The sequence below is a fragment of the Calliphora vicina genome, chromosome 3, assembly GCF_958450345.1.
Source record: "Calliphora vicina chromosome 3, idCalVici1.1, whole genome shotgun sequence".
In the NCBI taxonomy this organism is placed as follows: domain Eukaryota; kingdom Metazoa; phylum Arthropoda; class Insecta; order Diptera; family Calliphoridae; genus Calliphora; species Calliphora vicina.
In genome coordinates this window covers 81,249,983-81,265,522 of record NC_088782.1, presented here as the reverse complement: position 1 = coordinate 81,265,522, position 15,540 = coordinate 81,249,983, and the positions used below count along the sequence as shown (strand labels likewise).

General features: G+C 31.4%; 2 protein-coding genes across 2 annotated transcripts in view; one reads left to right on the top strand and one right to left on the bottom strand.

Annotated features, from left to right (window-relative positions):
* Positions 1–15,540, bottom strand: part of LOC135953161 (uncharacterized) — a 123,136-nt gene that overhangs the window by 15,459 nt on the left and 92,137 nt on the right. The window contains exon 3 of the mRNA XM_065502882.1: positions 2,906–3,176. Within this exon, the coding sequence (XP_065358954.1) occupies positions 2,906–3,176 (271 nt within the window). The remainder of the gene's footprint in view (positions 1–2,905; positions 3,177–15,540) is intronic.
* The window catches only part of Vps13D (vacuolar protein sorting 13D), an 862,750-nt gene that overhangs the window by 806,608 nt on the left and 40,602 nt on the right, over positions 1–15,540 (top strand). The gene's annotated exons all lie outside the window — the stretch shown is intronic.

Sequence of the window (15,540 nt, the reverse complement as noted above, 5' to 3'; positions counted from 1 at the left end):
TTCAATTGCAAAAGTATTTATTTAGTAGCAAATTTTTTTCAAAAACTGAAAAATTTGCATTTTTCTCTAATTTTGGCAATACAGTTTTTGGGTCATTTTGAACCAAAGGAGATACAGGGTTAATTTCCAAAACTTTTTTTTTAATGTAATATTCATTAATATAAATAAATCTACATATTTCTAGAAAACAATTCAGAAAGCTAACGAGTTTCACCTATTTATTCCATATTAACAGTACAATTTTGCATATAACGTCCAGAAATCGTTGCCCGATTTGGCTCAAATTTTCAGCACTTAACATTTAGGCCTAGTGTCACAATATTCCACCCGGCACTCTTTGAAATCTAAAAAAAAAATCGGCTGTCACTCTAATGAACACACATACAGCAATTTTATATCATAATTACCTACTTGTGTGTATATAGTTAATTTCCTTTTGCTCCTGTTGTACTTATACCTGTGCCTTTTTTGCATTATATCTTACACATAAAATTGTTCTTCCACACCTGTTACAAATTTTACGAAAGGAAACATTTGGATGTACAACACTTTATGATAGATTTTATTCATAAAATGAATGATCCTGTTATTTATGGTATTTGGCTGTTGTTGTCACATTTTGTTGTTGCATTATATATCCTTTTTAACCGCTTTGCATACAAAATTATTTTTTTCTTACTAATTTTTCTGGACTCCTATTACCACCAGCATGAATACATTTGAATTCGTATTAAAAAAGCCAATCAATCAAAAAATTCAATAATAATATCCTCCGCTAGCTATCCTTTGTCCAGAATCTTATTTAATTTAATTTATCTTTCACAATACATACAATTACATACCTCAAAAAATAAAACTTCTATTTTATTGCACTAAAATTCTTTATTAACACACATTTCAATACAATTTTTTATTTTGTACACCCAAATCAACTTCATAGTATTTTTCACATTTTTCTACTCAATGACTATATGCGGCAAAACAAAACCATATATGCGGCGGAAATATTTTAAAAATAAACATTTTCGCTTTAAGCATTTTTAACTTTGCACAATTTTGTATTTTACATTTTTCAACTTCGTATGGTTTGGCAGTCAACTTTTAGCATCTTCCATATTTTCATTGTTTGAATTTTTCACTGCACATATCGTTTGCAGTTTATGGTTTTCACGCTGCAATTTGTTTGCATGTATGATGTTTTTGTAATAATTTTTTTGTTTTTGCTAACCAAAAATATACATATATTTAGGCAGCAAAAGTTTTAAAAATGAAAAATTTTCATTTTGTCTTCTTGCTGCAACGTAAAATATTTTGTAAGGCAAAATATTTTTGGAAAAACTGAGACAAATATTTCTACCATGAAGCTTGTGCATATATGGCATTGGTTTATAGTTTGTATATTTTCAGTATTTGTGCACATTAATATGAAAACGATTCATATTTATTGCGCAGTCGGTAGTCAAATGTAAAAAACGTTTAACTAATTTTAAACCCTGCTTTTTTTAAAAAATTACGCGTATTTTTCTAGATTTTGGTGCCTTTTGAAATTTAAAAGTTGACAACGCTGACGAGTACTTTTGACCGATACCTACTTGGTACTCGATGCCAAAGTATCGATGCTAAAAGTAGTTGGTATCGAAAGAAAAGTATCGATATTTACTCGTATCGTTTCATCCCTATTACTCATAACCAAGTGATCATTAAAAAAAATTGAAACTACTCAGCCATGTGAGATCGGCCAACACCATATCGTGATTTTTTCAATTGTTTCGGTTGTACATACCTCAATTGCGTGTCCAGAACGTCCGTCTTCCGTCCAATGAAATTCAGTAAACCACTTTTTTTACCATTGAAGTTGATGGTGCAGAGTTCCCATTTATCAAGCTTTGCATTTATTGGAGTAATACGAAATTCACTTTGTTTTAATTTCTTCTCAAGTTGAGAGGTAGTTTGCTATCAATGGCTGTCAAACACAAACCAAATGACGGAGATTGCTCAAATTTTGACAGGTGTTAACTGACAGGGCCAGTGTTGCCCTTTCAGTTAAGACCCGAGAAATTTAAAAAGTCACGGACTTATTGACCCACCCTCGTATGGTCATGAGTGAGTAAAATTCAAGACGGAGACTTTATGGTACTTTTTCCTTATTCTGATGGTACTTTCTGTGGGAATCCACAAATGGGTGCTTATTTGCAGTGTTTTGTAAAAATTTATTTATCGAAAATAAAATTAATTTCTGAAAATATTTTAGCAATAGCTCTGTTCAATAACTAAAAGTTGTTACTAGTTAGTAACAATTGTTACTGGAAAAGCGTTCATTAACTCAAAAAACTTGCAAGTAGAGAAAAAATCAAGAGCGTATAAATTTTAAAGAGTGTTCTCTCGTTTCAAACTATTACAAGTTTTGTTTTGAACTCGTAATAGTTAGCAGCTTATATTTCATATGTTTTGTGGTGAAAAAATGTCAAATAAAATTTAAGAAAATGTGAGTATTTATACATTTTAAAAGGAATAAAATAAGAAAATTGTGTGTATAAAACAATTGATACTGGAAAAGCATTCATTTACTTTTTACTATTTTTTAGAGTTTAAGAGAGTAATTTTGTAAATTTTGATTTGATTCTCTCGTTGCAAGTATTTACTGGGAAAGTAAATGAAGAGACCTAATAATTCTTTCTGTGTAATTATTACATTATTAACACTTTTTTGAGTAAATAGGTGCAATTTCGAGGGAAATTTGTTTGGGGGCTAGGCGAAATCATGAACCGTTTAAAAAAACAATTAAGTTCTTTTTTGGGCCTAATTAATCGTAAAACTATAAAAAAATCCAGCATTTGATGATAGCACCTTATGCATTTTAGGTGACGATATGTATATTCATTATTATAGCTTAATTATTACTTACCGTTGGAATTGTGTGATGAGATATGAACACTAGACCATACATGATTTTCAAAAAGTTCAAGCACCTCCGCATAACCAACACGTTCATCGATATCCATTTTGGCATTTAAATCAATAACATTTATGTCCAGTTTGCATCTGCTTTTTATTTCATCATATGATAGTCCATGTATACTGTTCTCATTTAAATTTCGTGTGATTAGAGTTGTCACTCCTATATTGTTATCTTTAACAAACTTAACCAATGATTCCAATTCCGAAAGAAAATGTGACTAAAATATTAAAATTTAATTAAAATATGTTAGATTCAACAAGATGGCAACGTAACTACAAAAATATCAATCTTAAAGTTCTAAGGTATGCACTTATATTACTTATATAAAGCGTTTATTTACTAATCAGAAGTTCCACAAACCTTGCCTCCTTTGACAAATTTGTATGTTTTTTCATATATCAGCTTCAACAAGCTCCAATTATATATACTAGGCGCATTTTCTTTTTTTTTTGCAATCGCTTAATAAAAGCGTTAGTTATGTCTAGTAGTCTTGAATGTCCTCTATCAGTAAAAAAAATAACCATGTGTTTAGGCCCACCTTACAAGTACGAATTTGTAGATTGGGTATAAAAATGTCTACTTCGGCATATGGGGGTTGTAAAACATATGAAATTGAAATAGATTGGGTATAAAAATGTCTACTTCGGCATATGGGGGTTGTAAAACATATGAAATATGAATTTAAGTTTTTAAGTAAAAAAAAAAATAGTTTTTTTTTAATTATATGATGTAATTATATTGACCTCACAATACATAAAAATATTTATATTCAACATAAATAAATAAAAATCAATTGTCGTTCGTTGGTAATTGCATCAGTTGAGAACGGATTTAGACAATTTTTTTTTTAAATGTTGTTCATTGTCCAACTTAGATTTTTACGGAACGACCACGCCCACTTTTACGCCCACTTTTTTCGATTTATCTAAAATCTGAATACGGCTACACCGATTTGGCTAATTTTTTGCTTAAATGTTCGTAGTTATCCAATTTATGTTTTTACTGAAGGAAAAATTGACCACGCCCATTTTTACGCCCACTGTTTTCGATTTATCTAAAATCGGCTAATTTTTTTTTATATAAAAACTCTGAATATCTAAAATCGTTAGTAACTTGTGCTAGATCTGTGATCACTCATATTTAAGACCAAAATTCTATTACTTATATAAAAACTCAAAATATGTTCATTGATTTACATGTATGCTGTTGTTGCTTGGACAGGACAACGTCTGTCGGGTCAGCTAGTTCAATATAAATTATAGTTTATAAAGCATAAGGTTGTTTAATGACAATATGAAAAATATGTAATTTAAATTGTGTTGGGGCACCTCAAAACATCAAAGGAGGTAAGCAATCTTTTGTACGTTTAAATTACTCATTAAAAGGCAACTTTATATCACTATGTCGTTGAAAACGGCATATTTCATACATTATCGCTCCACCCTAATATATACCTCCAATAGTTCCCGAGATACCGAATTATTTTCTAAAAAAAAAGTTGCTAAAACACTGTGCTACGGCGAATCTAATATTACTTTCACATAGTACATTTTATTAAAAAAAAAATCAATTTGTATTTATTAAGTATCTGTCTAATACAAGATACAATCCATATAAATATAAAGTAGTTGCCACTTAAAATCGGTACGTACTTTAGTAATCATAACAACATACTCTTCTTTCTATTTGCTTGGCGTACGGTTGATTTTTAAGAGAAAAAAAAGCATGTTAGTGTTTACAGTTACTTTTTATTGTGGAATTTTCCTACAAAATAATAAAGATCTGTAATTTCGATTTGGTGTTTATTTTTATGTGATTATTAATATCTTAGTTGCGTGTTAAAAAAAATCTCGAGGATGGAAACGCCGCTGCGATTACTGATTTTAGAAAGTCGCGTGGTAATGTGAAGAGGACAAATTCTAATCCTGATGTCTCGGCACCTTTCCCAAGAACAACAAGGTAACCTCATTAAAATCGTCAATTCATCTGATCTCAGTTCTTCCCTGACGGATTTAGATGACACTGTCCTCAGTTTTTGAGTAATTTGAGATCTAAAATGGCGGCTTCAAGATGCGCTGGAATGGATGTAGTTCCGGATGTATGTAATGAAGTTGAGGTTGTACCCAATGGACAATCTGGGGTAATTCAGGGTGACACTATAATTTCTAGACAAAATTTTTACCCGGGGGATCATGAGGGTGATTTCTTAGTTTTGGTTGATTCCTCTAATGCTGACCCTGGTAATGAGAAGATTCGTAATTCTCTTTTTCTATATCAGAAGATTAGAAAGGTAAGAGTTAATGGCATTCGTCTTATCACTCCTGTAGGTAGAACTTTGTACCGCATTAAGTTTGATTCTGCTGCTAATGCTAATGAATTTGTTGGTAAGGATTTGAGTCAGATTGGTTTGAAGGCTTTTATTCCAGATACCTTTGTTTATTCTTATGGGGTGATTCATTGCATTCCTTTGGAGTTGTCGGAAGATTATATTTGTGAGTCTGCAACTTCTGACGTTGATATTGTGTCTGCTAAGAAGTTTGTTAAGAAGGATAAGGACAGTGGTAAGGAAACGCCAACGTACTCTGTGAAGATTGGTTTTCGCTCAGGCAACATTCCGGAGCACATTATTTTGGATTTTTCTCATATTAAGGTTATTATTTACTATCCCCCACTCAGACAATGCCACAATTGTGGTCGCCTTGCTCACACATCTAAAGGTTGTCGTTCCAAGAAGAGATGACAATTGTGGGCGCCTTGCTCACACATCTAAAGGTTGTCGTTCCAAGAAGAGATGACAATTGTGGTCGCCTTGCTCACACATCTAAAGGTTGTCGTTCCAAGAAGAGATGTTTGAATTGTGTTAATGGTATTTGTGATGGCAATTGCATTAAGAAGTGTATTTTGTGTGGAGGTCTATCTCATTCTAGCAGAGATAGGAAATTGTGTTCCAAATGGCGCGAGGAGGATGATATTTTGAAAATTATTACCATTAAACGCATCTCTAGAACTGAGGTCATAAAATCATATTCGACTAATCAGTTTGATATATTTAATGAATATGATGGGAATTTCCCATCCCTACCGGTGGCTAAGTCTAACCCTGTGAAGGATAGGGATCAGGAAGTTAATAGGATTCTTACCAGACGGAGGTATAATCGTAGTGTATGCGAAGCTTCCACTGCTACTTGTGCAGCTAAATTGTCGCATTTATTCTCTTTTCTTGAGGGAGGGAGGAGATTTCAACGCTCGTCATTCCCTTTGGAGTGACAGGCTGGACTCTTCCCGAGGATGTTGTTTTAGAGACATTTTCAGTCGATCAGATTTTGTATGTTCGAATGGTGGTTCCATCACTTTTCTTCCTCATTTAATAGATACAGAGGGACTGTTTTAGATTTGACCTTTTCTAGACTATCTTCTCTGTCAGTTCATTTGCGAACTTGTGCTTTGTGGTCTGGCGGTTCCCATCATTTTCCTATTATTATTGAGATTGGTGCTTTTGCGGTTTCACCGACCAAATTTCGTTCCAAACGCAGACTCTTGCAGAATCTGTCGATAATAGAACTGGATAAATATGGATTGTATTATGAACTCCCTTAGGAATGAAATTTCTAATGCAACATTCAAGTCCGGTAAATTTCTGCCCAAGGCTTGGTGGAATGGTCGTCTTTCATGTCTCTTCAGGAAACATATTGCAGCAAGGAGTAATGCTCTTAAGTATCCAACACAGGAGAATCTGGAGGATTCTGTAAATGCTTCGGAAGCCTGGAAATTGGTGGCTCGGAAAGCTAGAAGTAATGATTACAAAAAAAGAGTAGAGGAAGTGAATAATCAACCAAATACTGCTGCTGTATGGCGGTTTGTCAATAGTTTGAAGGATTACAACTCCAATGGACCCTCGATGTGGGACGATGGTGCTAATGGTTCATTCTTGAGACAATTGGCGGATCAAGTTTCATCTAGGCATCGTTTTGTTTTCTCTACTTCTATGCCATCAGATATGAATATTACAGCTTTCTCATTTAAGGAGGGGGGTCTGGATCGAGTCACTTATGATATGGTTAAATCCTTGTCTGTTGCATCTAAGGAGTCTCTTTTACACGTTTTCAATAATTTTTTCTTAAAAAAATTAAATTTCTGACTTTCTGGTTGAATTTTGCGTTTTGGTGTATTTAGGGACTTATAGTAGAATTTTATGGAGAATATTTTTGCGGAACATTTTAACCCCTTAAATCCCTGTTTTAATGGAGTTTGTTGCTCTTTTTTAAAATAAGAACAAAAAAGACCCATGCCTTGACGAGTTAGAGGGTTAACATATTCTACAAAAATATTCTCCGTAATATTTTACATAACTTTGCTGAACACATTTTTTACCTAAAATGTAAGGATCACATGGTTTCTAATGACGATTAACAATAAGAATGTGCCAGAGTTGGGAAACTTTAACCCGTCCTCAAATGAAATTCAGATGTAAACTTTCAAAACGCTGATACACGTGTCATTTTTTTGTCTCCTCTATCAAAATTTATTGGTCGGACCTCGTAATTTTTGTTGGTGTTGTATAGTGTTATGGATATATTTTAATTAAAAATCAGCTTTTATTTTAATATTTCTCAAAATATTTTAATTTTGTTCCTACATTTCTTGTGGCATGAGACACGTTAATGGCCTTGGGAAATTTAATAACTTTAATATTTTTTTATTTTAACAATTTTTGTATTTTGTATCTCATTACAACGACAATTACGTACACATTTCGATTCTTTTTATATTAAATTGCAAAAGTAATTAATGGCAACATTTTTACAAAAACTAAAAATAACATTTTTTCCCCTTGTAAATGTTCTCACGAACTTTAATCCTCGTGCGGCACGCCAATTTTTAACCGATCGAGCTCAAACTTTTGTCAAATTTATTTTTATCCTAACCTCACACAAAACTGCCCTTCGTTTTTGAAACACATGAGTTTTCAATTTTGCCATACAGAAGGTCCACCTTAGTGGCCACATGTATATCATAAGCCGATGATTTTAAAACCTCATATTTATCACCTGGCTTGCAAAATGCTCCTAGGCAAAATTTTTATATGAAAGACAAATTATATATAAAGTAATCCTTTGTGATAACTTCGAAATCGATGGAGAATATTTTAATAAGTATTTGACAAATATGACTCTCAAGTAATGCAGAAAAAAAATATTCTAAAAATTATACACGTCGCCGGACAGAATTGATTTTCATTGACAAAAACATAAATTTTGCCATTAGTTAGTGAACATATCAAAACTAAGGTAGCCAAAATATTTGGTCAAAACATTAGAAATTACGGGTGTGGCATGCTGTAAACATATGGATGTTCAAGGAGTTATCTGTACATACAAAAATATCTCAATCGTTTCAAAAGTTACAGAGTCATTGCCGTTGAAACACAATTCTGAGCAACCATGCAAGAATTCAACATGTATTTTGAATGCGTCCTTGATGTAAATAATAAAATGCTTCAGCAAATATTTAAAGATATTATTTTGAAGAATGTATGGAAGGTTCCAACAATTTGTATGTGCTTAAATTGTTTACTGGTTCAAGATTTTTAGTTATACACTAGTTGATCGCACCGGCTTCGCCCGGTAGCATTTACTAATGTTAGTTCGTCAAGTTTCTCCAACCCTGCCTGTTCTTATTTATTTGCAAATAAAATATCTAAATTTGTACTGCATACTTTAGGGGTTTTTTTATTACAGTTGACTGGACTCAAAAAAGCCGGTTTTAGCCGTAATTTTTTAATTATTTTTCTTTACAAGCCATCTCTTGAAAAATTCGAATCGAATAAAAAAATCAGCCAAATCGCTCCAGCCGTTCTCACGTGATGACATTACATACATGGACCATTTAATTTTTATATATATAGATATCTCTGCCAATTTTTTAGAACTGATTTTATTAATTTGAGTAAATATATCAATTTTGATTTATGTCTAAATGAAAATAAAACAAGTAAGAGTGCTATATTCGGCTATGCCGAATCTTATATACCCTTCACCTTTGTTGTGGATGCATTATTATTTTTTATAATTAGTATATATGTATGTACATTGCAACACAAAAAACAACAACAACGCCAAACGAAACAAAACACCAAAAGAAAAAACAAAATACGCAAGCCAATGAAACCAACACACATCCAAACATACGTTTAATTTTATAAAAAACAACAACGCCAAAAGAAACAAAACACAAAAGAAAAACAAAATACGCAAAGCATGCACATCCAAACATACGATTTGTTGCTTTTTTGTCAAAAAAACCAACACACAACCAGACAAACGTTTAGTTGTATAAAAAACAACAACAACGCCAAAAGAAACAAAATACAAAAAAACAAGTAAGAGTGCTATATTCGGCTATGCCGAATCTTATATACCCTTCACCTTTGTTGTGGATGCATTATTATTTTTTATAATTAGTATATATGTATGTACATTGCCCACTTTCAGCGTACAGCATCCTAAATTTATCAAGAACACAAAAAACAACAACAACGCCAAACGAAACAAAACACCAAAAGAAAAAACAAAATACGCAAGCCAATGAAACCAACACACGTCCAAACATACGTTTAATTGTATAAAAAACAACAACGCCAAAAGAAACAAAACACACATAGGATTTGTTGCTTTTTTGTCCAAACATACGATTTGTTGCTTTTTTGTCAAAAAAACCAACACACAACCAAACAAACGTTTAGTTGTATAAAAAACAACAACAACGCCAAAAGAAACAAAACACACAAAAAAACAAAATACGCAAAGCATGCACAACCAAGCATACGTTTTGTTGCTTTTTTGTAAAAAAAACCAACACACAACCAAACTAACGTTTAGTTGTATAAAAAACAACAACAATGCCAAAAGAAACAAAACACAAAAAAAAACAAAATACACAAAACTTGCACATCCAAACATACGTTTTGTTGTTTTTTTGTCAAAGCATGCAGTACATTGTGTTTTTTGATGAAATTTTCAGAGGTTGTCTCGGATTTTTGCTCATATCTCCGTTATTTATGGACGTATTTTGCTGATTTTAAATAGCAAAATTCTCGAAAGTATGTCTGACAGAATTGTTGAAGATTTGGATCCCGGAAATATCTGGGGCCTTCAGAAAATTGATTTCAACAGACAGACAGACAGACGGACAGACAGACAGACAGACAGACAGACAGACAGACGGACATGGCTTAATCGACTCCGCTATCTATAAGGATCCAGAATATATATACTTTATAGGGTCGGAAATGAAAAATGTAGAAATTACAAACGGAATGACAAACTTATATATACCCTTCTCACGAAGCTGAAGGGTATAAAAACAAAATACGCAAAGCATGTACATCCAAAAACATTCGTTTTGTTGCTTTTTTGTCAAAGCATGCAATACATTGTGTTTTTTGATGAAATTTTCAGAGGTTGTCTCGGATTTTTGCTCATATCTCGTTATTTATGGACGGATTTTGCTGATTTTAAATAGCAAAATTCTCGAAAGTATGTCTGACAGAATTGTTGAAGATTTGGATCCCGGAGATATCTGGGGCCTTCAGAAAATTGATTTCAACAGACAGACGGACAGACAGACAGACGGACATGTCTTAATCGACTCCGCTATCTATAAGGATCCAGAATATATATACTTTATAGGGTCGGAAATGAAAAATGTAGAAATTACAAACGGAATGACAAACGTATATATACCCTTCTCACGAAGGTGAAGGGTATAAAAAGGCTAAAAAAATGGCTGAAGGCTAAATTCATTTTTTTTGTGGCTAAAGAAGATTGAAAAGGGCTAAATTTAGCCAGAAAAGGGCTAAATTGGCAACACTGCTGTTAATGATCGAGTTTTGAAGGAATCCTCTTCAGCTACCAATCTTCTCAAGAAGTTATCGGGAATCAGAGGAGGTCTAAGGCCTCAGATTGGATTGAGATTTTATCGTGCTTTTATAAGGAGTAAGAATAAGTATGCGAGATCTACTTCTGCCCATGCCCCTAGGTATGTTGACAGGGAGATTCAGACTTTTCAGAACTCAAGTCTAAGAATTGTTGTCTAGGACTGTGTCCCCCCACGCCGACACAGGCCATTTATGTATTGGCCAACGAACTGCCACCTCATGTTAGATCGGTCTATCTTGCGTCCAAGGAGCTTTTAAAGGTTGTATATTGTTAATTCTATAGCTGATTCTCATATCCTTGGGGTACATATAGTATGGGTTCCTGCAAAACAGGCCGTTTCTCTTGGCGCTCCCTTAGAGGTAAGATTTCCGAATGGGGATGCACTTGCGAGGATAAGGAATTCTCTTAATCAGGAGTGGCTGGATTTCTACAGGACCAGATCTCAAGTGTCTGGACGCTTCTTCTTCTCTCTTTTCAATGAAATACCTGTAAGACCTTGGCACAGGGGTGTTGGTTGGGATACAATTGACATCAAGATTATTAAATGTTTTTAACAACAAATCTAACAACAAATCGTTATTTTACAATGTATTGCAAGTCATTATATTTAGTTTATAGATTTTTGGTAATTATTCGAACTTTTTTATATATATAATTTGAAAGTAAATTTTTAATTAGGCTTAAGTTAATTTTTATTATAATTTATTTGTAATAATTCAAAGAATTATAAGCTTTCTTCTTTATAGATTTTTGGTAATTATTCGAACTTTTTTATATATATAATTTGAAAGTAAATTTTTAATTAGGCTTAAGTTAATTTTTATTATAATTTATTTGTAATAATTCAAAGAATATCACTGAATACTAAAATTTTGTAGACAATTGGCAAATTGGAATGCATTTTCTACCCTGCCAAGGGCGTCATCAACAATCTTCATTGTCGAAGTCTATTTGTAAATATCATCTATTTAACTTACTATTATTAGGAATTAGAATATGGGAAGCCTAATTCATATTTATATTATTTGTATATTAGACGAAATTTCAAATATTTTTATTATATATGTGTATTCTTATTATTACAAATTTATTATTTTATTAGTGTTGCTGTAGTCAACCTTTGGTTAACAATTTAGCTATGAATGTTTTTGTGTTCTTTCTTTCTTTCTCCTTGGTGTTGATTCGTTGAATCAAATAGACTTCGACAATGAAGATTGTTGATGACGCCCTTGGCAGGGTAGAAAATGCATTCCAATTTGCCAATTGTCTAAAAAATTTTAGTATTCAATGATATTCTTTGAATTATTACAAATAAATTATAATAAAAATGAACTTAAGCCTAATTAAAAATTTACTTTCAAATTATATATATAAAAAAGTTCGAATAATTACCAAAAATCTATAAATAAAATATACACATGGCACAGTAAAAGACTAAAATCATTTCACGTCAAGTGAACCAACTTTTGAAATCGATGTCTTCCGATCGCGATGAAATTTGCACCAATGTTAGTTCTATTGGATAGTAATTCGGACACCATTTTTCAACAAGATCGGTCAAGAACTCTCTGAGTTATAGGATGTCAAAATTTGACATTTTGGCCAAACAGGTGTTTTTTTTTATCCATATAACATATTACCTATTGTTCTTAGCAAAATGTGTCCCAAATAGTTTAGATAGCTATTTATGCAATCTTTCGAAAAAAAAAAATTTAATAAAATATTTTTGATTTTTTTTTTTAAATCAAAAATATTTTTGACTTTTTTTTTCAAAATGGGCCCTTTTTATTTTTTTTTTATTTTTTTTAAGAAAGCTTAGGTCTTTTCCTAAGCGACCTATATGGTCGCTTAGTGGGATGCGAGTGGGATATCTATCAAAAAAAATATTTTTTAACTCAAGATTTAAAATTTTTGAATTTTTTTGCAAAATCAAAAACTTTGTTGACTTTTTTTAAAAAATGGACCCATTTTTTAATTTTTTTTTTTGCTCAGAAGAAAGCTTATGTGTATTGCAAGTCATTATATTTTCTTAATGTTATACATTTTAAGTAAAACCTATTCATAATATTATAGTCCTTGTAATTTTAAATATGGTCTGAAAGTTTTACTAACATCGGAAAACGATAACCATAATCGTGAAGGTCAAAGGTCAAATGTTTTAATATTTGGAATTTCTAAAGAAAAGATAGCGAAATGTTATATATTTTTGGGCCGATTTTAATGAAACTTGAGCAAAATATACATTGGGGTCTAACATTTACAACAACAGTGCAAAAATTGATTTAATCCTTTAAGACCACTTGGGGTCAAAATGGCTGTGTTTTTCGTGATTTTAAAAGTTGAGGGTAATTTGGACCCCAAGTGCTGCTAAGGGTTAATTTCCATTTTTGTGCTGTTATTTTAAATTCTGGACTCTATGAAACTTTCCTCAAGTTTCATTAAAAACGGCCCATAACATTTCGCTATCTTTTCATTAGAAATTCTACATATTGCAAAATTTGACCTTTGACCTTCACGATTTTAAGGTTATCGTTTTCCGATTTTCGTAAAACTTTCAGACCATAATTAAAATTACCAGGATTATAATATTATGAATAAGTTTTACTTAAAATTTATAACAGTAAGGAAATTGGGCTCATTCGCCTAAATATGGAGAAAAAATTAGTTTTTCTTGAAAATCGCAAAATTTTAATGGCAGGTACGGAAAAACTGTAAAGGGTATTGACATAATTTTTTCATATTTTTATTCCCTATTTTGATCTCAATAAATCCCAATGTGATGATCAAAAAATTCTGAAATTTGTTTAAGAAAATTTTTAAAAATTTGAAAATGGAGATTTGAAACAGCCGTTAAAAAAAATAATTTTTTTGGCCATACCTGTGAATAGTTTAACGGTATCCTACGAAGACAAAAACATATACACAAGTAAATACGGATATATTTTAAATAAAAATTAGCTTATATTTTAATTTTTCTCGAAATATGTTAATTTTTTTTCCTAAATTTTTTGTTCAAGTGGCCTGAAACACGTTAATGGTCTGTCGAATTTGTAATAACTTTAACATTTTTTAACCAAATTTTGTCATTTATATCTCATTACAGCGATAATTACGTACACATTTCGATTCTTTTGAATTTTGGTGATAATACAGTTTTTGGGTCATTTTGACCCAAAGGAGATGCAGGGTTAACTTCGAAAAATTTTTTTTAATGTAATATTCGTTAATATAAATAAATCTATACATTTCTAGAAAACAATGCAGAAATTTAACGAGTTTCACCTATTTATTCCATATAAATAGTAAAATTTTGCATATATCTGAACTTTGACCTCGATGCGCGTCCAGAAATCGTTGCCCGATTTGGCTCAAATTTTCAGCACTTAACTTTTAGGCCTGGTGTCACAATATTCCACCCGGCACTCTTCAAAATGTTAACAAACAAATTTTTCCATACAACTGATTGTCACTCTAATATATATATATATATATTAAGGTGGACCCCCAATGTATGAAAAAATTTAAAACTCATCTGTTTCAAAAACGAAGGGCAGTTTTGTGTGAGGTTAAATGGATAGAAAAAGGTGCATAACTACTCAGGAGTCACCCCTAGGTAGGTAAAATGTATGAGCAACCCCCATTATTTTCGTATCCCCAATATTTTTCTTAAACAAACATACCCCCTATCTCCAACCGTTCAGGGGGTCCCCATACAAAAAAACTGAATATTCACGAAAATTTTCCAAATTAAAAATTAATGGAATTACACAAAGTATAAATATGTTCTAAACTTCATTTCGTGAATTTACTAACATTAATTAAACACCCATTTCTATTGTCAAAGAACGCAAAAATAGACCAATTGGCTTGTTCATTGAGTTTTATTTTATTTAGCAATGTAATCATAAAATGCCCCTTTAATAATGAGCGGTTGTACCTACGACAGGTAATATTTAAAATTTTTAAAAACATTACATTTTTAATTCCATGAAAATTATTTTTGTTTTATGGCTTATATTCCACGTATTCATTTTTAAGTAATAATATAACAGGTAATATTACTAAATATTGACAAATTTTCCAAACAACATTGAAAAACCCATTAATGTACTTTCGTGTTTTTTATTTCGACCTGATATATAAATCTAAATTTCAGTTATATTTTTTATTGGTTTTTTACGAAGATTATATATAGGTAAAAATATATTCAATGAATTTTAAAAACTTACCTAAATTCATTGAGAAACATTTGCATAACATTTTTTAAAATATTCACCTTATTTTATGTACATAAAAGTATTGACCTTTTAGTTGTTCTATGACTTTTATAAATAAAACATACAAACTGTAACAAAAAATTAAAAAATAACTGTAATTTTAAAGTAAATTTATGAGCTGTGAAAGTGAATAATTCTTCATTTAAATTAAAACTAACAGTAGTTCTGGAAAAAGTGAGTACAAAGAAATAAAACAAAACTAAAACCTAAAAACTAAAAACTAAATTTTTCAATAGAACAGGTTCGCATTTGAATTGCAATGGCATCATCAACGACAAAAATTAATTTGAGATCGCAACAGCATAACATTTATTTGATTGAATATGTTATTCCGCAGCTGTTGGGATCAAAATTGCCGTCTAAAAAA